At 37.9% G+C, this 22,554-nt stretch overlaps 1 protein-coding gene across 1 annotated transcript; it reads left to right on the forward strand.

Moving 5' to 3' along the window:
• Positions 1 to 280: 280 nt before the first annotated feature.
• Positions 281 to 19,488, forward strand: LOC127441984 (cytosolic phospholipase A2). The gene is made up of 18 exons (XM_051699589.1): positions 281 to 345; positions 605 to 694; positions 1,360 to 1,441; positions 1,546 to 1,694; positions 2,568 to 2,681; positions 2,816 to 2,853; positions 3,016 to 3,160; positions 3,270 to 3,406; positions 3,910 to 4,132; positions 7,003 to 7,117; positions 7,783 to 7,920; positions 8,707 to 8,796; positions 9,602 to 9,667; positions 10,503 to 10,742; positions 12,484 to 12,668; positions 13,276 to 13,465; positions 16,874 to 17,031; positions 17,118 to 19,488. The coding sequence occupies exons 2-18, from the start codon at positions 662 to 664 to the stop codon at positions 17,256 to 17,258; spliced, it is 2,244 nt and encodes a 747-aa protein (XP_051555549.1). The 5' UTR covers positions 281 to 345; positions 605 to 661; the 3' UTR covers positions 17,259 to 19,488.
• The last annotated feature ends 3,066 nt before the right edge of the window (positions 19,489 to 22,554 follow it).

Below are 22,554 nucleotides of genomic sequence, written 5' to 3' on the forward strand. Positions count from 1 at the left end.
GTGTGCCAGTTTGATGCCGTAACTCTACACGAGACCCTGATTATGTATTTTGCTAGATAAACTTTCCTACCAGTTCGGAAGGAAAGATTGTTGCGTTGTGTATGGTTCCAACATGTCACACACCTCACAATTTTACTTTCAAAAGTTCTTCCCTACACCCTACAGGCGAGTGATTTACAAACGCTTTGCGAATCGGTTTGCTCGAATTATTCAAATGAACCGGCTCACACGAACGATTCGCTTGACATTCGCACATTTCTAATCCGCCCCGTAATGCGCATTCCTCTTGTCTTCCTGTACTGACTTTTTGTCGGAAGGTCTTACATCACTATACCACCAGTCATGGTAAGTTCTTATATGTTTCTCTGTAAAGTCAGAGTCTGTTAGAGGACGCGTAAATATAACTTATGCAAAAACAGCATCAGCTTCAGCAATTCCTACCATTAGGCTTCTTTCTTCTAAACTCTAAATGAACTTTTCGGTTCGCCTCACGAAGACGTGTAAGCTGAACTCTGCAAATCTCATTCGACAAGACAGTATCACATTTCAACCTCTTGTGCGTAGACAGTATTTTTCTTCCTCTTTGTATTGTATAATTTGACAGATGTTTCCCGGACTGTCCTGAAATAAGAGAGACTTCCTGACCTAAACGGCTGTCAGAATGTCTTCAATAGACCCCTATCAGTACATCATAGTAAGTTATATTATCCTCCTCAAATTTCATTATGATGTTAGTGAGAGTTGTCTTAAAATACAATCTAAATTATTAGAATCAGACAACCCTAAATACTCTCTGATGACATTTTAGTTGGTGATTTTGAATCAAAAATAAAATATGTATTAATTTTTTTATTTTTTTACATGTGTTTGTTGTGGTTATTAATATGCATTTAGAATAAAGATTATATATATATATATATATATATATATATATATATATATATATATATATATATATATTTATATAATATTCTGAAATAAGAGAAAGAACTTCTGGTCTATAGTTGTATACGTTGTGCTGCTGTGGGTTTAATTTGCATGAGGAAAACTCCTGCTGGCACTTTTTGGAAATCCAGTCTTCATTTACATTATGTGTCATGTTGCTAAAATGCTACATTCATTAGTTTATTCATTTAAACATTATACCCTTAATATGTATTTATCATGATAAAAGTTCAGAATGTCCTTTTTAATTGCTTATTTTGAATTTAAGACGTTGGAAGGACACAATTCTGTTTTTGGGATTTACCTGGTGTCCATTTCCTACATTGATAGCTAAAAAAGCTTCCTTTTTACAGGCACATTTTACTGCCTTTTCCACCCTAAATCTTTGCCATTGTATATCAATTTTATCCACAGGTTGAGCATCAGTATTCTCATAGATTAAAAGTAACTGTGGCAAGAGCCGAAAATGTGACTAAAGGAGCATTTGGGGATTTATGTGAGTATAAACTCATGATTTCTTTTTGTTATTTGAGGAAATCCTTAAATAAATAAATGAAGTGATTATTGTACAAGCTTCACAGTTTATGTGTTTGTTCATAGTGGACACCCCAGACCCTTATGTGGAGCTGTCTATTCCAACCACCCCAGAGTCAAGAAAACGGACACGCCACATAGATAATGACATTAACCCAAAGTGGAATGAAACATTTGATTTCATATTGGACCCCAATCAACCCAACATTTTAGAGGTAAAACAGTTATACTCTAATCACTTAAAGGGATAGTTCACCCATAAATGAAATTCTCTCATAATTTACTCACCCTCATGCCATCCCAGATGAGTATGACTTTCTTTCTTCTGCTGAACACAAACAAAGATTTTTATAAGAATGTCTCAGCTCTGTAGGACCATATAATGCAAGTGAATGGTGGACAGATCTTTGAAGGTCAAAAAAGCATATAAAAACAGCTTAAAAGTAATCCACATGACTCCAGTGGTTAAATCCATGTCTTCTAAAGAAATCTGATAGGTGTGGGTGAGAAACAGATAAATGTTTTTACTGTAAATCTCCATTTTCACGTTCACATTCTTCTTTTGTTTTTGACGATTTGCTTTCTTTGTGCATATTGCCACCTACTCAGCAGGGAGGACAATTTATAGTAAAAAAAAAAAGACTTGAACTGTTTCTCATCCACATCTATCATATGACTTCTGAAGACATGGATTTAACCACTGGAGTCTTATTGGTTACCTTTATGCTGCTTTTATGTGCTTTTTGGACCTACAAATTTCTGCCCACCATTCACTTGCATTGTATGGACCTGCAGAGCTGAGATATTCTTCTAAAAATCATCGTTTGTGTTCAGCAGAAGAAAGAAAGTCACACATTTGGGATGGCATGAGTGTGAGTAAATTATTAGAGAAATGTCATTTTTGTGTGAACTATCCCTTTAAAGAGTACTTGCCTTTACAAGCATTTTCTTTTATTCTGAGAGACTTTCCTGTAGTTACATTATCATTCCAAGACAGGTACAATATATAGGTCATAGAGTGTTTATAAAAGTTCTGTACTGAATTGTAAGTACAATGTTATAATGCTGTTTGAATGCTCTTTATTTAGATGACACTGATGGATGCTAATTATGTCATGGATGAAACTCTCGGCACAGCTACATATTCCCTTTCAAAACTCAAAGCGGGGCAGACAGAGCAAGTGATACTCTCTATTGGCAAGGTGAAAACCTCAAATTCATTTTGTTATATATTTGGCATACTTAGCCTCCCAAGAATTAATCTGTGTACTGACAATGTTTATGTAATAGTTAGTGATTTTCAGTGTCTCATCGTTTACTGTTATTTTCCTTCTAGTCGACAAAAGTGTTTCTCGATATGTCCTTAGAAGTGTGGTATGTATGAAGTAATTTTTATGCAACATATTGTGCATATTTTATACATTCAGTTTGTATGTTCCTTTTTGTGTACGTTCTACTGTGGTCCATGCAGACTTTTTATTGTCTTAACAAATGAGAATCCCAGTAATATTCTGATGAGACTCTTATTGTGTGCAGTGCGTCCACAGACTTGCGCTTCAGCATGGCTTTGTGTGATCAGGAGAAGCTTTTCATGCAGAGACGCAGGGACAGAGTTATGCTCAGCATCAAGAAACTTCTCAAAATGGAAAACCCGCGCTTCCTCCCAGCCTCACCAAGAGAGGTGAACTTAAGAAGCATTTTCAGAAAACCAAAACTGTGCTATACCAAAAAAAGGAACCGTATTGCAAGTGAGTAAGACCCTTTCTTATTACAGTTCTGTTTGTGCTCAGGTTCCAACCATCGCCATATTGGGCTCTGGAGGGGGTTTTCGTGCAATGGTGGGCTTCTCTGGAGTGATGAAGGCTCTGTATGAGTCAGGAGTGCTTGACTGCGCAACATACGTGGCAGGACTTTCTGGATCAACATGGTCAGTATTTGCTTGTAAATGCCACATAGTTGGCTCGAGATGTTTTATTATGAAAGGTAGCTGCAGGATGGCTGCTAAGCAGTTTGCCTTTTATCATTATTAAAGCACAGCATAACAACACTGTTATTGTTTGTACTTAGGGTTTGGGATTTGACTGGTTACTCGTCCTGCACTGTTTGCGCTTATGGGCATAAATTATATTTCAAATCATGCAGCTTATTACATTTCTAATCGATCAGACTTTCACCTGCCGGATCCCATAGACTTAATTTGAAGGAGGGAACCTATCCATATCTAATGACCAGAATATAATAGAGACTTAGGGGTGGGCTCTTTTGATTTTGGGCCAGTAAGTAACCACATATAACACCCTAGCAACCACCCACAACATCCTAGCATCATTTTTCTTCAGAAACTGCAAAAATCTTGTTTGTTAGTCTTTGTTATGACAAAAACACATCTAAACTTTGAAGAAGCCTTCTACATTAACAATGTTTCCACAGGTATATGTCTATGCTGTACTCACATCCTGAGTTTCCCGCTAAAGGACCAGCAGATATTAATAAGGAGCTGATGAACAGGGTCAACAATAACCCACTGAAACTGCTTCTGCCCCAGAATATAAACCGCTATGTCAAGGCACTGTGGAAGAAGAAGTCAGCCGGACAGCCTGTCACCTTCACTGACATCTTCGGCATGTTGATAGGAGAGACTCTCATTCCGGGGGTGAGATAAGCAGGAAAATATATATATATATATATATATATATATATATATATATATATATATATATACAGATTATAAATATAGAAATGTAGAAATTGGTACTTTTATTCACCAAAGTGGCATTCAACTGATCACAATGTATAGTCAGGACATTAATAACGTGAAAAATTACTATTACAATTTGAAAAAAAATGTCAGACCTTCTTAAACTACTTCAAAGAGTTCTCATAAAAAAATCCTCCACGTGCAGCAATGACAGCTTTGCAGATCCTTGGCATTCTAGCTGTCAGTTTGTCCAGATACTCAGGTGATATTTCACCCCACGCTTCATGTCTTGTCGGGCACTTCTCACGCACCTCTAGCTGATCCCACAAAAGCTCAATGGGGTTAAGATCCATAACACTCTTTTCCAATTATCTGCTGTCCAATGTCTGTTTCTTTGCACACTCTAACCTTTTCTTTTTGATTTTCTGTTTCAAAATTGGCTTTTTGACCCCTGAGTCTTCTCTTTACTGTTGTACATGAAACTGGTGTTGAGCGAGTAGAATTCAATGAAGCTGTCAGCTGAGGACATGTGAGGCGTCTATTTCTCAAACTAGAGACTCTGATGTACTTATCCTCTTGTTTAGTTGTACATCTGGCCTTACACATCTCTTTCTGTCCTTGTTAGAGCCAGTTGTTCTTTGTCTTTGAAGACTGTAGTGTACACCTTTGTATGAAATCTTCCGTTTTTTTTTGTTTTTTTTGCAATTTCAAACATTGTATAGCTTTCATTCCTCAAAACAATGATTGACTGACGAGTTTCTAGAGAAAGCTGTTTCTTTTTTTGCCATTTTTGACCTAATATTGACCTTAAGACATGCCAGTCTACTGCATACTGTGGCAAATCAAAAACAAACACAAAGACAATGTTAAGCTTCATTTAACGAATCAAATATCTTTCAGCAGTGTTTGATATAATGGCAAGTGATTTTCTTGTACCAAATTAGCAATTTAGCATGATTACTCAAGGATAAGGTGTTGGAGTGATGGCTGCTGGAAATGGGGCCTGTCTAGATTTGATCAAAAATGACTTTTTTCCAAATAGTGATAGTGCTGTTTTTTTACATCAGTAATGTCCTGACTATATTTTGTGATCAGTTGAGTGCCACTTTGGGGAATTAAAGTACCAATTTCCTTCCGAAACAGCAAAATCTGTACATTATTCCAAACTTTTGGCCACCAGTGTAGTGTATGTGTATATATATATATATATATATATATATATATATATATATATATACACAATGGGTTATTAAGAGTTGACATTATGCAAAATGAGTTGAAGTGCTCTGTACTTTATTTACATACTCTACAGTATTTTGTAGATGGCTCCTTTGTATGTTGTCTCTATTATGCATCCCAATGCAAATGGACCTCTCTTGGGGAGGATCGGCCCCATGAATCAGGAAAATATTTTTCATTAGAGAAAGCCGACAGCCTCTATATTTAGGAATTTATCAGCTGCAGTTTGCTTAATCACTGATAACATTGTTTATCAAAATTCTCATATGACGTCTTTATCAAATGACATAGAAAGAATAAACAGTGTGTGCTGAGATAGATGCAGCGGAATGACTACTAATAAAGCATTGACTGTGACTATGTGACTAACTGTTTCCCTGCAGTCATAACAGTGTTACAGTTCAACAACCATTGATCATACTGAGGAAATCTGGAAAACCTGCAATTTTGCAATGCAGTTTTCCAGGGTTAGGGTTAGGGTTAGGGTCGGGATGGAGTCTGCTTATACCGCAGTTACCACATGTAATAAAATAAAAAAAAACATTTGACATATTTAGGATGAAAATGAACGTTTGAATGCACAATGAATCAAATTAAAATTGTGATATGTCCTTGTGTGATTATTAAACTGCAAAATGCTGCGATTAAATTGAATAAATATATAATCTGGATGTGCTGTGTGCTTCAAAATGAATGTGTGAAGCTGGCCGCTCATACACTAAAAACACCTCATCATGATCATCACGCACGCTCTTGTGTGTGTGCTTAGTAGAAGACAGAGAGCAGAGTGCTCTGAAGTGTGCAGCACATACAGAATATATATTTATTTAATTAAATCACAGCTTTTTGGGGTTTAATAATCACACCGGGCTATGTAGCGAACTCCTTGTCAAAACACTGTCAAACTGTCAAAAACACACAGAAATGCAAAAAATAAAAGCTTGATTTAGAAAAATGCAGTAAAAAAGACAACAGTATATTACTACTGCATAGTAATGTAATGTTTACTGTAATTTAATATAATTAAATAATAATAATAACAAAAATTTCACATCTGTGATGTTCTGTTGTGCTGCACTTAATTTGACAAAAATATCTCCAGTGTTGTTTTGGATCGTACTGTGAGGGTTTTGTGTAAAAGCATTTCATTTGATAAAAAATAATGCAGTGTTATGTTGAGTCATTTTAATTATTAAAATCATTAAATGTTCATTTGATTTAAGTTTTAATTAATTATTTGATTAGACAACCATTTTGATAATAACATTTAATTAAAATGTCAAACACAGAATTCAGAAATAATAACCATCTGATTAACCACGATATAAATTATGATCTCTCGTGTGTTTTTGAGGTTTCGAGGTTTGAGTTACTATCCACTATGTACTGTAAATCTACAGTAGAAAAAAAGTCAGGTTTGGAGCCACATTAGATGAGTAATTAATGACAGAATTTTCATTTTTGGGTGAACTATTCCTATAAGAAAATGCAATGTAAATGTGATGATGTGCCACCATTTTTGTCAGAAGCTGTGATCACATCAGAAATATAATATTACTTACTTTGTATGTGTTTGTGTTGGTTAGAGAATGGACTCAAAACTTAGCTCCATGCAGGAGAAGATTAATGAAGGTCAGAGCCCTCTACCACTCTTCACCTGTCTGCACGTCAAACCTGATGTCTCTGAGCTCATGTTTGCAGGTAAGAGGACATTTCCCATAATACAACTTACAGATACTCAGGAAGGAATACTCACATTAGAATGGTGCACTGGATGTAGTATATTTTAGGAAATACACTCAAGGCCTACTTCATTATCTGGTTATTCTTGGTAATAGCACATTTTAGATCACTGTTTGAATATAAAATTACTAAACACAACAACTTTTTACTAAATCAATATTTGTAAAGACACACAAAATAGTAACAATTTGTATGACAGTATCCTCTCTTTAGCATACATGGAAGCGTGAACACTACTTATTTGTTTATATTTGCTTAAAGCTGTGGAAAACATGCAAATATTCATTATGGTGCCTAACGATTGACTTCTTCTCTGACCCACTGACTCTGCCCAGAGGTGTAGACAAACTATTTTTAGAGACTAGCCATTGTGTGTGGATAGGTTGTTTTCTGTTGAATGGGATCAGAGCATATGACTAAGCAGAGATGATTGTTAAGTGGAACTATTTGTCAGTCAAAAGTGTGTCAGTTACATTACTCGCTGTATTTGCCATAGATGTGCGTACTTGAGTCACATAGTCAAGTAGTATTTATTTATTTTTAATTTTTTTTACATTTTGTTATTTCTACTGTAATGTTAATTTCTACTGAGTGAGGGTTTTTTCTGTACCTCTCTCAATCAGATTGGGTCGAGTTCAGTCCGTATGAAATTGGCATGGCCAAATACGGTACCTTCATGTCTCCAGGGCTCTTTGGGAGCAAGTTCTTCATGGGATGTGTTGTGAAGCAATATGAAGAAAACCCCTTACATTTCCTCATGGGTAAGACTGGGACTGCTCTAAATTTCAACAGAACCATTTACTCATTTAGACCCTCATATGAAAATGCATTGAGTATCACTGGACAACAACTACCATATGAACTGAAAACTGAATGCATTTACTTTCACACCAATTTGTTTATAAATTCAAAAACCGACAAGGTTAGAAACCTGCCTCTACATGAATTTTAAAATCATCTGATTATTCTTTGCTTTTGATGTCAAAAAGTAAACAGGCATGCGCACAAGACTTGCACACACCAGATAAGCCAGTAAGAACACTGCTAAAGCAACGCAAAATCTGGATAATAGGCAAAACTCTACATGTGCCAATCGTTTTTTACTTCAACTGTTTGTGACTTTAGCTCGATAAAAGAACGCCATTTAGATGACCTCATACATTGTCAGCTTATTAACCATAACCGTTGCATGTGAAAACACGCTTACTGATAACTGTACTTATGTACTGTATTGTCTTTGATCCGGGTTATTCATACTTCCTATGGGTCATACTTGTCACGTTTAAATTCTTACTCATAAGTAACTCTTTATGTAAATACATCTAATCTTTAATCAAGAAAGCTAATCTTGCACAAGCATCTTGCACCCTTGCAAGCATCAGTTGAAGAGAGTATGAGTTCTACATGAGAACTGATAATCCTAAAAGCCTCTGATTGTTTTCAAGATACTCAGTGGAATATCAGAATCAGTTCCAGGTATTGTGAATTTTAGTGTGTGTTCCATAGTTTTTGCATAATGTTTGATGTGTTAACTGTGTGTGTTGCAGGTGTATGGGGAAGTGCTTTTTCCATACTCTTTAACCGGGTTCTGGGTGTGAAGGAGACAGCCAGCAGTTGCACAATGGAGGAAGAATTGGGTAAGAAAAATCTCTTCAGTGTTTTGTCTCTTTTTGTTATCAGACCTTTGAAGCAAAGAAAGTCAAGCCCACCATGAAAGGGACAATGTGTGCTGTATTTCAAAAGAACCAGATATTGGAAAAACTTGTTTGTTATTTACAATATCTCGTCATGTTGCTTAGTTTGTGACCTGCTAAAAAGTGCCATTACTGGTTCTTCTAGTACTGAAATGTGCAGTTTACACATACTGCTGCATGTGTGCACAGTTTGTAATGTGTGAAAAGATAAGGTTAACACACTACCATACTGATCTACAAGCTGTTTCTGTGTGACCTCAGTCGAAACCTCCTGTCAACACGCCTTTCATTCTTATATCTCTATACTCAAAAGTGTTTCAGTTGAAGTAGAGCAACATACAATTAACATGATAGATGAGTTTATTCAGTGTGTTGATTTTTGTTAATGTCATGTATATTTTTTGGGGATTCTGGGGTGAATCTGAAGAAGAAATGTCCAGGTCATATTTCAAACCAAAATCAAAAGAAAAAGAAGAAACTACAATTTTCATAAAGAAAACTAAGCTTTTTTTCTTGGACCATTGTTGTTTTGTTTTGCATTGTGACAATTAAGAACATTTCACCCATAAATTCTTATTACTGTAATGCAAAAAAGAAAATCTGATTCTTATGCAGTACCATAAGTGCTGGGTAAATTTCTTCTGAATTGTAATCTTGAACTGATTACTAATTCAGTGACTGAAATTTTAATTGGTAACCTGATCTCTTGATAGTTTTCATGAGATTCATCGTTCTCTTCTGTTTTCAGAGCAAATTAAACCAGAGCACATAGTGGGAGATACATCAACAGATAATGAGGAGGAAACTCAAAGAGGTGATAATCTAATGATAACACTAATATTTTCTCTTTCATTCTTTCTCTCTCTGTCTCTCTCTCACACACACAGAGGTACATTTAAAACTGGAGTGCAAAACTTTTTCAGTGTTAAACTACTTTCTTCCATCCGATCTTACTGGGATAGTTCACCAAAAATGAAATTTTCTCTCATCATTTACTCACCCTCATGACATCTAAGATCTGTTTGACTTTCTTTCTTCTGCAGAACACAAACGAAGATTTTTTTGAAGAATATCTCAGCTCTGATGAATCTGATGATTAAACTACTGGAGTCTGATGGATTACTTTTATTTTGACTTTATCTCATTTTTGGAGCCTCAAAGGCCTGATCACCATTCACTTGTTATATATGGACCTACAAAGCTGAGATATTCTTCTAAAAATCTTCGTTTGTGTTCAGCAGAAGAAAGAAAGTCATACACATCTGGGATGGCATGAGGGTGAGTAAATGATGAGAGAAAATTCATTTTTGGCTGAACTGTCCCTTTAATATGCAGAGTCAAGTATAAGTAAGCCATTTGTAGCTTCATTTTCTCAAAAACTGTAAACACCGTGTCTCTGTGGCCCTATAGAAATGCCTTTGTTTGTTTGTTTTTTCTTTTTTTGAATGTTGCAACTTTAACTCAGTTCAATTTTATTTCTATAGCACCTTTCACAATACATATTGTCCCAAAGCAGCTTTTCCAGAGAACTGTTGCTGTAGAACCCCCAGTGAGCAAGCCAGGGGCAAGAGCTCATAGAAAAACACCTTAAAGCGGTGTGGAGTAGAAGGAAGAAACTTATTGTTTCTCTCTGTCTCTTTTTTTTCCAGGGGGCACAGAGTCTGCAGAGGTGGAAGACGAGCGACAGCGTCATGCCCAGGCTAGCTGGGTTCAGCGCATGTTAACCTCCATAATGGGCGACTCCACCCTGTTCACCACACGTGAAGGCCGTGCCGGCAAGGTGCACAACTTCATGCTGGGCCTTAACCTGAACTCTTCCCTGCCCTTCTCTCCCTTCAATGGCCTTATGAATCAGACCTCAGTGGATGAGGAGGTTGATGCTGTTACAGGTACTAGGTAGTCATTTAGGTGACACTTTTATCCAAAGCAACTTACAATACACTTATTACAGGGACAGTGCCCCCTAGAGCAACCTAAGATTTCCTACTTGCTAAAGAATCACCCATTGCGAGATTCAGAGCCACAACCTTTTGTTTATCAGTCCAGACCTTTAAAGGAATAGATCACCCAATAATGTAAATTCTGTCATCATTTACTTACCCTCATGTCGTTCCAAACCCGTATTCTGATTCTTAATGTAGCTCTTGACATATAAAGAAGTTCATAGTGACTAACAACATGTTAAGCTCCAAATGTTGTCCATACAGCTATATTCCAAGTTTCCTGAGGCCAACAATGGGTTTGTGGGAGGAACAGACCAAAATTTAAGTCATTATTCTCTGATAATCTTGCCCTCTGCCAAAGCTTCTCGTGTTTAGCCCATGTTTGCATTCTAAATTCTAATGTGGCATGTTGAGAACCAATGGCATTGTGGCATATTGGTGTCTATATGCCATTATTGAATCTGAACGTGAACACTGGCTAGATGCGAACTTCGGCGAAGGTGAAGATTAGCAGTGAATAACAACTTAACCTATGATTTGTTCCTCACACTAAGCTATTGTGTGTCTTCAGATGATTTGCAATACTGCGCACAAGTCATATGGACTACTTTAATGGTATTTGTTTTGGGTTTTCCTGGTCACTATCAATGGCAGTTGTTGTATGGCAATGGCAGTTGTTGTATGGCAAGAGCATTGGAATGACATGAGGGTGAGTGAATAGACAGGATATACTTTTCTGGGTGAACAATTCCTATAAGGTCCCATGAAGCATGCAGTTAAAAAAAAGGGTGTGACAGATTGTAGGTGGAACAATACCCTGAAATCTGGTCATGTGCCACGGGACTTAATGATGGGCTTTTAAACATTATTTGATACTAGAATGGGAGGAGAGGGGAAGTCAGTTAGTCAGCTTACAAAACTTCTCACATACCAACACACCCACTGCAAATTGTTTTCTCTCCCAGAGGTTAAATATACAGAAACACCTGAATGCATTACACATGATCCATTGTGGTCAGATGCATGTCCCTGCGAGATTGCCAATCAAGTTAAATGGGGCATCTTTGAAAGTGGCGTGTGAAGTTTATGTGTCATTCTGTTAAGCTCTCAGATGAGTGAAGGCAAGGTCTAGCTATTTAATATTGATAATAAAAACATTGTGTGTCTCAGTGACTCAGCACTTCCTGTTTTTAGTTAGGATTTTGGTGTTACTGCAATTCACACACTTTGTTTTCTCTGAATATGAGCATAGTTGAGCCAAATCCATCTGTAACTGGACAGATTAGTCTAAGAGACCCAATTTCAGTCATAATTCAGTTTTGATAAAATTACAGCTGTGTAGTTACTGCGCTTTGCTTTTGAATTGCAGTATACAGGAAAACCAACAACACTACATGCCATCACTAAGATTCACCTGGTTGTTTGCTGTCAAAGAATAATTATGATTTTATGTTGCATTAATGTCATCAAAAATTGCACATTACCGGAAGATTTCTTGTGAATTGCTTATCTTTTTTCTCACACCTAACTAAAATAAGGCAATTAAAAAACATGGAAGCCATTTTTTTCAGTTTCATTGTTGGTGTAGTTACAGTTTTTTGGCTTTGTTCGCCATTGTAGGTCATTGGCATTTTTTACAAACTACAGTGGTAACACTGAAATGAACATACTTTTTTTTTTCATATAGATCCTGATGAGTTTGAACGAATCTACGAGCCACTAGATGTGAAGAGTAAAAAAATCCATATTGTGGACAGTGGCCTGACCTTTAACCTGCCCTACCCTCTGATCCTGCGGCCTCAGAGAGGGGTGGATCTTATCATCTCCTTTGACTTCTCAGCCAGGCCTAGTGACTCTAGCCCACCTTTCAAAGTGAGTATCTGACCTGAAGTTTGAGGGAATATTGGCTGAATCTCATGAAAACTGTCAAGAAATGCCTGCTTATATTTCACACCAAAATCAAAAATGTATTCAATTTAGCAAAAAAAGGAAATTATGCCTATTTTTAGGACCAAAATAAAAGAATATCTCAGTATTTTTTATTGGTTTCTGTTATGAAATATGAGCCGGACATTTCTCTGTAAGTTTCACCCAATAGGAATGTTAGTAATCAAAGGGTTTGGCATGGCATATGAATTTGAGATCTAAAGGATTACGTGAATGTATCCAAACATGTATTTCCACTAAGTTAATTCAGTAATTTGAACTTGGAATGATCTTGGGCCACTCAATGCAGTGTGTGTTGTTATAAAAAAGGAAGTGGACAAAAAGATGTCATACTTTGTTTCAAAGCTGTTTTGAAATGAAGTGTATTGTGAAAAGTGTTATACAAATAAAAATGACTTGACTACTTTGTTTCATAGTTTCTCAAACTTTTTATGCTCAGCTCCTATGAGCATAGAAGAAGGGACTTGGTCATACATATGGATGCCTAAGCTGTTTTTTGACATTTAATTGTGTTCTTGTCTATCTGTGTTAGGAGATACTTCTGGCTGAAAAATGGGCTCGAATGAATAAGCTGCCGTTCCCTAAGATCGATTCCAGAGTATTTGACCGAGAGGGTCTGAAAGAGTGTTATGTGTTCAAACCCAACAAAGGAGAAAAGAACTGCCCCACTGTCATTCATTTTGTCTTGGCCAACATCAACTTTAGGGACTACAAAGCCCCAGGTAAGAATTATTTATATTGCTGGTTCTATTTTAAGAGTGCTAGCACTAAGCACAGCGCTATGCAGTAAGTCATACACGCAAAGTCAATGGGCATGGCCATGAAGTTTTGATATGTTCGTGCAAGCATGTGCTAAGTCTAGGGGCAAGTGGTTTTGGCGAAATTGCGCGTGCAAATCGCTAATTTAATTCTGAGGTTCTTCTCCAGTTATTCCACTGTCTGCATCCTGTTATATACTGTAGTCCATTCCCTGTCAAGCACCGGTGATATAAACAAAGACAGCACATTCATAAGTAGTTGGTAGTTTAAATGGACTGTATGCAATGAATTTGAAGAAAATAAATATTGACTTAACGTTCTTTTGTGCATTAACTGCGTCCTTGAATATCAGGCATATTTATATGACAGTGACACGCTCCTTTTATACGCATTGGAAAATGTGGTTCTCATCAGGATTTGGATTTACACTCTGTTAAATGATAAGAGAATGTAAGTATTATTATTAATTTCACTATGTAACAGTTTTTGTTCCTGGGTAGTAAGTGTTATTTCCTAATTGCTTATGCCACAAAAGTATAGAAAATAGCTATTATTCCCCACAAACTTTGCTTTTGTGACCAGGACAGTGATATTTTAAAATATTCCTATTTCCAATGAGAAAACGGGCGAATTTATATCTTTTCATTCACATAAAGTCAGAAAAAAACAACATATGAATCCAAATTAACATGTATTTATACTAAAGTAATACAAAAATTACTACAAAAGATTTAGAAGTGAGTAGTTTTTTTCGAGATTTACGATTATACTGTAAATCACTTTCACGAATCAGCCCCCAAATGTACTCATCATACTTCAAGGCGTCCAGCAAGGTCTTGATGCTGTTGTAATCCTCTTTGAGGTGCACCGAGTGAGTCAGGGGAAGAGACGGGTACTTGTTACCATTATGGAGCAGCATGGCTTTGAGGCTCCTGGATAAGCTGTCAATGTAGAGGCGCCACTCATTCTGGTTACAGGCGATTCCGATTGCCTCGAACAGACTGGTCACATTGTGGCAGAAGCAGAACCCATCTTGATGGGTGAAGAAGCTGGAAAAAGGTTGGTGACGCTTTCTCTGATCTGCGACTTGCACACTTTCATCCAACAAGTTCCACTGCTTGAGCCTAGACGTCAAAAGCTCGGCACTGGACTTGGTGAGACCAAGATCTCTAATCAAGTCGTTGAGGTCTTTTTGGTTGGGGTAGTATGGGTTTCTCTCCTCAGCTCCACCTCTGAAACTGTCATCTGGATCTACAATGTCTTCCTTGCTCTCTGACTTGCTGCTCTCTTCTAAAGACGGCTGCTCTCTCTCCGGAGGAGTGGGTACCGGGAGCTCATGGCAGTGTGGCACCGGGGCGATGGATGAAGGAAGGTCCGGATACGTGATAGCAGGTGCATTCTTGCCAGTCCGACATTTTGAAGGGTCCACCATGCAGAAGTAGCAGTTGCTTGAGTGGTCAGTGGGTTCCCGCAAAATTCTTGGGACAGCGAACTTCATGGCTCTCTTTTCCCCTCTGTACCATCCTACAAAATATACATTTATTTCAACCATGACTAATGTGTAAGAGATTCTCGCAACATTTTTCATATATGTTATATTTTTTCAATAACATTTAAAATTAAAAACTTTTACAATTTTAAAAATGACATTTTATAACATAAAATTCCGAGCAACAATTGTCCATCTTATCTTCCAGCGTTTTTTTGCAGTGCTCGCAGGTGAAATGAGTTGCCCAGGGTTTGTCTTGATCCCCGACAGGAATACCGAAATATGCCTTATAGGCCTCACACATCTTAGCAGATGCTTCCACGGAGTACTTTTTCGCTCTTGTCTTGATAAATTGCCTGCAGACATAGCAAAATGCGTGTGCCAGATGCTTGCAGCCTCTTGATGCCATCTCAGAAAAATGCAGATATGTATCCACTTAGGCAGCTAGAACTAAACTGAACTGGTGGGCTTAAGGCCCCTGTATTTATACTACTATTTATATTACTGGAACGTTCTAGAAAGTTCTAGAAGTTACTCCAAGTTTACTCAGCACTGAATCTATCTGGAATGTTCTGGAAAATAGGTAAATTTCAAAATATCACTATCCTGGTCACAAAAGCAAAGTTTATGGGGAATAATAGCTATTTTCTATACTTTTGAGGCATAAGCAATTAGGAAATAACACTTACTACCCAGGAACCAAAAAATAAATGAAAATTTGTTACACTGTGTTTTCATCTACTGACACACAATTAATGGCTAGTGATAACAGTGATTGTATTGTAACGCACATCACTTCTACGACAACAGGTGGAAAAATAAAAAAAATTGGATCATAAATACAATTATATATAATATAAACATAATAATAATAATTGAAAAATAAACCATGACCTTAAGATATTTTAACACAAATCTCATAAATATTTGTCTCATAATACGACTACAACAGTTATCGTCATGGACATAATTTGATGTTTTTTAGAGTTTGGACATGGACTTTATTACCACCTGCTGGTGGAATATTCAAACTGCAAATGCGGAACTGAGTTTAGACTTTGAGCTGAAAACAGAGGTGCTTTCAAATGTCTTAGCGCAATGACCTATTTCTGAGGAAAATAGCAAACTGCGCTTTGCGTCTCTTCATTAATGTACAATACATACACCATTTGCGCAAACACTCCCACCCATGACCACTTGCACTTTGCACTGGCATGAAAATTAGCTTAGAATTAGCGCTTTCATGAAAATTGGATAAGACATTGCGCACGAAAATAAAGCCCTTCTTGTCATTTCCATGCATGCATCTTTAACACTGTATCCTAACAAGATATGATGCAATAAACAACACACAATAAAAGGATAACCTGGAAGGTATACCTATTATTGTGTGTCGTTGTATCGGTACAACCACACACGCGACGAGCAACAGGATATTCTGTCATTCGTTTGGTTTCTGTTTTTCCAGTGTCACTTCAGGTACCCCGTCCACTGTAAACTCTCATTGGTCAAAAATCCAGCTTTTCACAACAGTAGATTAAACCTCAAATATATCCTAATTGGCTTTAAGCAGTTTCACATTCAGTGTGGACAGACAGATCGATTGCTACAAATTTACAGCAATCTGTGTGGTTACAACTGTAATACTAACTCTGAAGCAGTATGCTTTACTTTGCAGTAAGATTATTCCTTTATTTTGTTGTCATGTCTTTATTTGGAGGATGGGGTGGTAAATTGGACATTTGTGGGAAACAGAACAGTCCAACTAATATCAATATCCATATTAAAAATACTGATAATTCCAACAGCACCATTTAAATTTGTATACTGTATAAGGGATGCAAGGTGATGCATTTTTTTATTTTTTATTATTGTGTTGAAGGAGTTCCCAGACAGTCAGACAGTGAGATGGAGTTCGCTGATTTTGACATTTTTGACGATCCAGCATCTCCCTACTCCACTTTCAACTTTAAATACCCCAATCAGGCCTTCAAGAGGCTTCATGATCTCATGGAGTTCAACACACTTAACAACATTGAGGTCAGTGCTCAATCAATTTGAAATAATTGAATGAGAAAAAGTTACATTTTGCCTTTGCTCTTTGTGACTCTGACTTTGTTTTTTAGGTTATAAAAGAAGCTATGAAAGACTGCATTCTGCAGAGACGAGAGAACCCCTCACGCTGTTCAGTTTCTCTTTCACTCAGTGAGATCGAAAACAAGAAGTTCCTGAAACGAGATACCAGCAATGCAAAAAGACACACCTAACAGAGAGCTATGCAAAAAGCTACACAAAAGCCTAGTGGTTTTGAGACTGTGTTGGTCCTCTGGTGCTGAATAAGACATTTGATGAGAATCAGCGAGCTGATTTATCAGACAAGACTGGATTGACCTTATTGCTGAGGTTTACCATGTTTTATAGTGTCATTTTCTGTGAACTTTCACAATATTTCTTGAATCACCATTTTCAATATCTGTGGGCAAGGTCCCCACACCTTTAATCTTAAAGTGCTCTTACTTTGTGAGACAGTCAACCTATAAATCTGGCAGTGCACTTCTCTTAGGCTAATAAGGAGCCAAGTTCTGGCAGCTTTGTTTTCTGTGGGCATTTTAGCTGCAAATACTCTTCTGAGCTGTGAGAGTAATTTATGGTCTCAGTGGCAGCATGAGCCTCAGGACATGGTGTTCCTTATGTGTTTCTGGTGATGTGATAAGAAAACAATTTATGTTCTCCATTCAGTTCTACTGTGATGCACCTATGACCAGTAGATGGTTTGTGGTAAGCCTTGCCTTTAGGACAGGATTCATCTCATGTTTTAGTGAAACATTCATGTAACAGCTCAAGGATCAGCAAGGAGGAGGAGGGAACCAGCTGAACAGTAAACAAAATATTAATGTCATACTTAACTTAAAAACAAACAAACACAGACACACATGCAATGCAGCCGCGTGCATCTCTCTCTCTCTCGAACTGGTGCCTCCGGCTCCCCTTTATCTCGCTCTCCCACTGATCAGCTGATTCAGCGCCGGCCGTGCACCATCACGGCCTGGCCACGCCCTCTTCCTCATCACACTCCTCCCCCGCCCGATTCAGGCTGGGGAGCCACCGGTCTGACTAACTCGCCCCATCTCTGGAGGGTAGACGCTGCCCTTCCGGCTGTTCTGTCAGCCGGTGGTCCACCCCGCCTCCTGTGAACCTGGAGGAGAGATGAGGGGAGGCATGGGGAAAGGGAAAGGGTGAGTGGAGACACACAAAGAGAGGAGAGAGAAGAACTTGCTCGTTGGCTCCCAGATGCACTGTCGCCCGGTCCTCAACCGCTCCTCCGCCTGCCAGCTCGCTCCTCCCCTGGTGGATGGCAGCGAGTCCTCCGGCCCCTGGTGGACGGAACCGCTCCTCCCCATCTTCGGCGGACGGCAACGGTCCCTCAGGTTCTCGGCGGCCGGCAGCGACCCCTCCGTCCTCTGGCGGATGGCCACGGCTCTTCCGCTTCCCGGCGGATGGCAGTGGCGAGGACTCCACGACAGCACCTCTCTCCTGGGTTTTGGCACCCTGTAACAGTTCAAGGATGGGAAAGAGGAGGTGGGAGCCGGCTGAACAGTAAAGTTTTAAAGTCAAACTTAATTAAAACAAACATAAACAGACACACATGCAACGCCGCATGCGTCTCTCTCTAACTGGCGCCTCCAGCTTCTCTTTATCTCGCTCTCCTGCTGATTCAGCGCCAGCCGTGCACCATCACGGCCTGGCCACGCCCTCCTCCTCATCACACTTCATTACTTTTGTTGGGAACTAAATTTGTCTGCTTTTATTTATTTTGCTTGCAAATGTCTTCTCTCCTGCCCAAGGGGTGGTAAAAGAAGGTGAAATGCCTTCTTACACCTCCCACGCCAAACTCCACCTCTTTGAGAGGTGTCAGAAATGATGACATGACGGCACATGAATGAATGACCTGATGATACTTTTGATAGATGTGTTAGTTCCTGTTTATAGATATGTTACATTTGTAGCAGGCTCTAAATAATATAAATCTTACTGTACCTCTCCATGTAATCATTCCTCTGGTTTACTTAATGATGAAAGTGTACAACAGCATTTAACAGTGCATGAAATAGTTTTAAATACCTAATGTTATGTTTATTTATTTGTATGCTTATTATGTAGTTACTGTGTTTTAATATTCAGTTTAAGATATTGTTTAACATACTCATCATTAAACCAGCACTAATTGCCACCTGGAAGGAAAAGACTTAAATCAAATTTGACATAGTTTTTCATTTAAAGATATCATATTTTGGAAAGACTAGCTTCAAATTTGAAATAAAAAGAAATGGGAATATAGGGATGAAAGCTAGAAAGCAAACTAGGTAAAGTGATTCATAAAACTGAACTGAGGTCAATGGCAGTTATATACTGGAAAGACAGGTAGAGTGGTAAAATTAGATCTAAGTCTATTTAGAGTGCACTTTATGCCTGAAATAAATGTAAACCATTACACTACCTTGCTGTTTGTGGTCTGTACAATTTGGATTTGAAATGATGTAGTTATGCTCTAGCAAACACCACAACTGTAAGTAGTCATGTATGTTTGTATGTTTAGTTTATACACAAAGTTATCAGTGTTGCAAGGCTGGCACCGGAATGTCTACACCCAAAAGGCTCTGTGAGAACCAACGTCATAAAACTCTCACACAGATGAGCATCACCACCTAAGACAACACTCCCTACTTTTTAAGGACCATAAAACACAAATCTCACATCTGATCTCTCTCTCACCTCAGGTCACTTTAAGGACACCAAAAACTAAGTTATAACTTATCTGTACTGTAATGTTAAATGTTTTCTGATCATACATGTTTGGTATCATTCAAGAGGTCTCAGTGCAACTGGTAAAACAGTCTCATTCCCTTTCAGCAAAGTCAAATCACAAGTAAGATTTAAGAACTTTAAGATACTGTATTCTATCAGAGAATGCCCCTCCCAAGTCTCCCACAGGGACCAGATGCTGTATGCAGATTAGGTGCATTCTTTGTAAACATCAAACGACCTACTCAATCAAGTTTCAAAGGTCCACTTACAACTCCCTAAATTGTAAACCAAATCCTAAATAACATCAAACATACACATCCAAAATAACAATAGAATCGTTTCGTCCTTAAGGAAGGATGGCAGAGGAGCTCTTGGAATCTGTAAGCAGATCTCCCATGCTGTACCGCTGCATGTAGTTTATATTTGTCTGGGAATCTGTAAGCCAGATCTCCCATGCTTTGCCGTTGCATGTAGTTTTGTCAGGTATGGTTCTTTGACTTGTCTTTATTTTTAGAAATGTTTATTTATTCTGATCATGTGTGAAACTGGCTTTGATTGATTTTGTAACTTACGTTTTAAATCCTACCTGGCAAATAAATAGTTATTATTTGATTTATTCTGTATTCATCCGAAATCATTTATCACCGGTAGATTCGAGGGATGCCTTTTGTTACCGCAAACTTATGTCCAGGATAATGATCATTACTGGAGCTTATGAATAGGAGGAAACCACGTAAGACTACCAGTCACTGCTTATCACCGTCTTAGCAAGTTGTATGAAACATGACTAAATAAAACTATAATCTGGTTATGAGCAAGCAGTAGGCGGCCTTACCAGATGATATTAGTAAACCCTGCAACTGCTGACTATGAACGGGCTGGCGATTTTGTGTCCGTGAGATCTATGCAATTAATCGGCCGGCATATGACTCTAAGCGACAATCGGGACCTGGATGAAAGGATAATGAAAATAAAGATGGTTCAGAGTAACCAATAACTTAAAAAGTTCAAATTAAAATAATGATCAGAAGTTAATTAGAGCTGATATCTAAATTAGAGGTCAATTTAAATTGGAGTCAGATTAATATAAAATTGGAGGCCGATAAAATGAATAACGGAATCAATTTGTAAAGTGTAAATTAACAATAATTGCTTTACTTCAGCGCTCAGAAAAGACAGAACAATGCAGAGACCTTCAAGGGGCCAGTCTATTGGAATCTGACATCGGAACAAATAGTTTGGTTTTTTACCCCCAATTTACAGTGTCATCTTCACAGTATGCTTTGCATTTACCCTTGAGGTGTGTTACTAGCCTAACAGACGGGTCAGTGCAGTACCTGGCTATAGAATTAAAATGACTCATTAAGGCTGCAAGGTTTTTTTTTTTTAATTTTAATTTTTTAATTAATTTATTTATTTTATTTTTTTAAACATAATAAAAGTGCATCAGTGAACTATTTGGAACATCTGTTACTGGAAAACAGAAGTAGAGCAGACATGCACACTAAGTAAGCTTGTTTAGAGAATGACCTAATACAATTTCAGAAATGTATTTCTAAAACTTGTATAATTGATCAGAAAAACATCAAGATCTTTGAAAAGATGGCAATTTTACGGTTTCATATTTTATAAAGGCAAAAAAAAAAAAAAAACAGATAACACTTATCTGTGCAAATATTTTTTTTAGACAAAATCAGGAACATTTGCCTCATTTGAGAAAATGTCTTAGTTGGCAAAAATAGTAGCTGTTAAGTATTTCCTAAAAGTTTACCATACAGTAAACTGAGTTTACTCAGCAAACTTAAAATTCAATAACAGAAAGAAAGAATATCACATGTATCTGGGTCTCCTGGCAAGAGCCCAGGTAACATTTTCTTAAAGGGGTCATGCCATGTCTATTTTTTTATATTTGTTCCTTAAGGTTCACTTATAATATAAGTAAAGTTTTCCGCCCAAAATATTTTCTGTCAGAAACATTCAGTTTTGGTGCTTCTTCTCCATTAAGGCTTGACCGTACACGCCCACTGTTATGACTGGCTCTTTGCTTCTTGCCATCTCACTGTTCACCACTGCTGAGTGGGCTACAGAAGTGATTAAAGGTGAAGTAGGCATTGATATGTTGTTGTGGAGGCGGTCAGATGCAAATGTCAACCACAGTGTGACATCACAATGTGGAGCAAGTAGAGAATGAATCTTTTTAGCAGCTTGGTTTCAACAAAAGCTTTTTTGCAGTGAGGAGGAGGTTTTGAGTTCTGAAACTTGCAGAATGTTTTTATAGTACAATGACCTCTTATTAGTTCCAGAGACTGAGATATGGTCAGTAGTACAGATCTTACTAAGATTTATGTTCTTGTTACTCTCCCTCTTCCTTTCATTGTTGACGGGATGGGGGTGCCGCCCCCTCATGCCTCGTGCCGACCCCTACAAGATGCCACCCTGGGCAACTGCCCATGACGCCCATGCTTAAATCCGCCACTGGTGGTAGTATATGCTATTCCAAGCTCAGCCCTGGCATTAGGCATTACCTCTTTAGGCCTTTGGAAAATGTATCAATTTGCCTATATTGCCATCTGCTGGACTCCTAATTATAATATCTTGTTTACAAAAGAGTTTCAATGCAGATTTAAAGGGATAGCCAAAAATCTAAATTCTCTCGTCATTTACTCACCCTCATGCCATCCCAGATGTGTGACTTTCTTTCCGCTGCTGAACACAAATGAAGATTTTTAGAAGAATATCTCAGCTCTGTAGGTCCAT

The sequence above is a fragment of the Myxocyprinus asiaticus genome, chromosome 6 (assembly GCF_019703515.2).
Source record: "Myxocyprinus asiaticus isolate MX2 ecotype Aquarium Trade chromosome 6, UBuf_Myxa_2, whole genome shotgun sequence".
In the NCBI taxonomy this organism is placed as follows: Eukaryota; Metazoa; Chordata; class Actinopteri; order Cypriniformes; family Catostomidae; genus Myxocyprinus; species Myxocyprinus asiaticus.

Bases quoted from the DNA above. Each gene is read 5' to 3' on its own strand.
- LOC127441984 (XM_051699589.1), top strand. From the start codon at position 662: ATGTCTTCAATAGACCCCTATCAGTACATCATA. The intron at 7,118-7,782 runs GTAAGAGGACAT...TCTCTCAATCAG, and splicing joins CTCTGAGCTCATGTTTGCAG to ATTGGGTCGAGTTCAGTCCG. The intron at 9,668-10,502 runs GTGATAATCTAA...TTTTTTTTCCAG, and splicing joins TGAGGAGGAAACTCAAAGAG to GGGGCACAGAGTCTGCAGAG.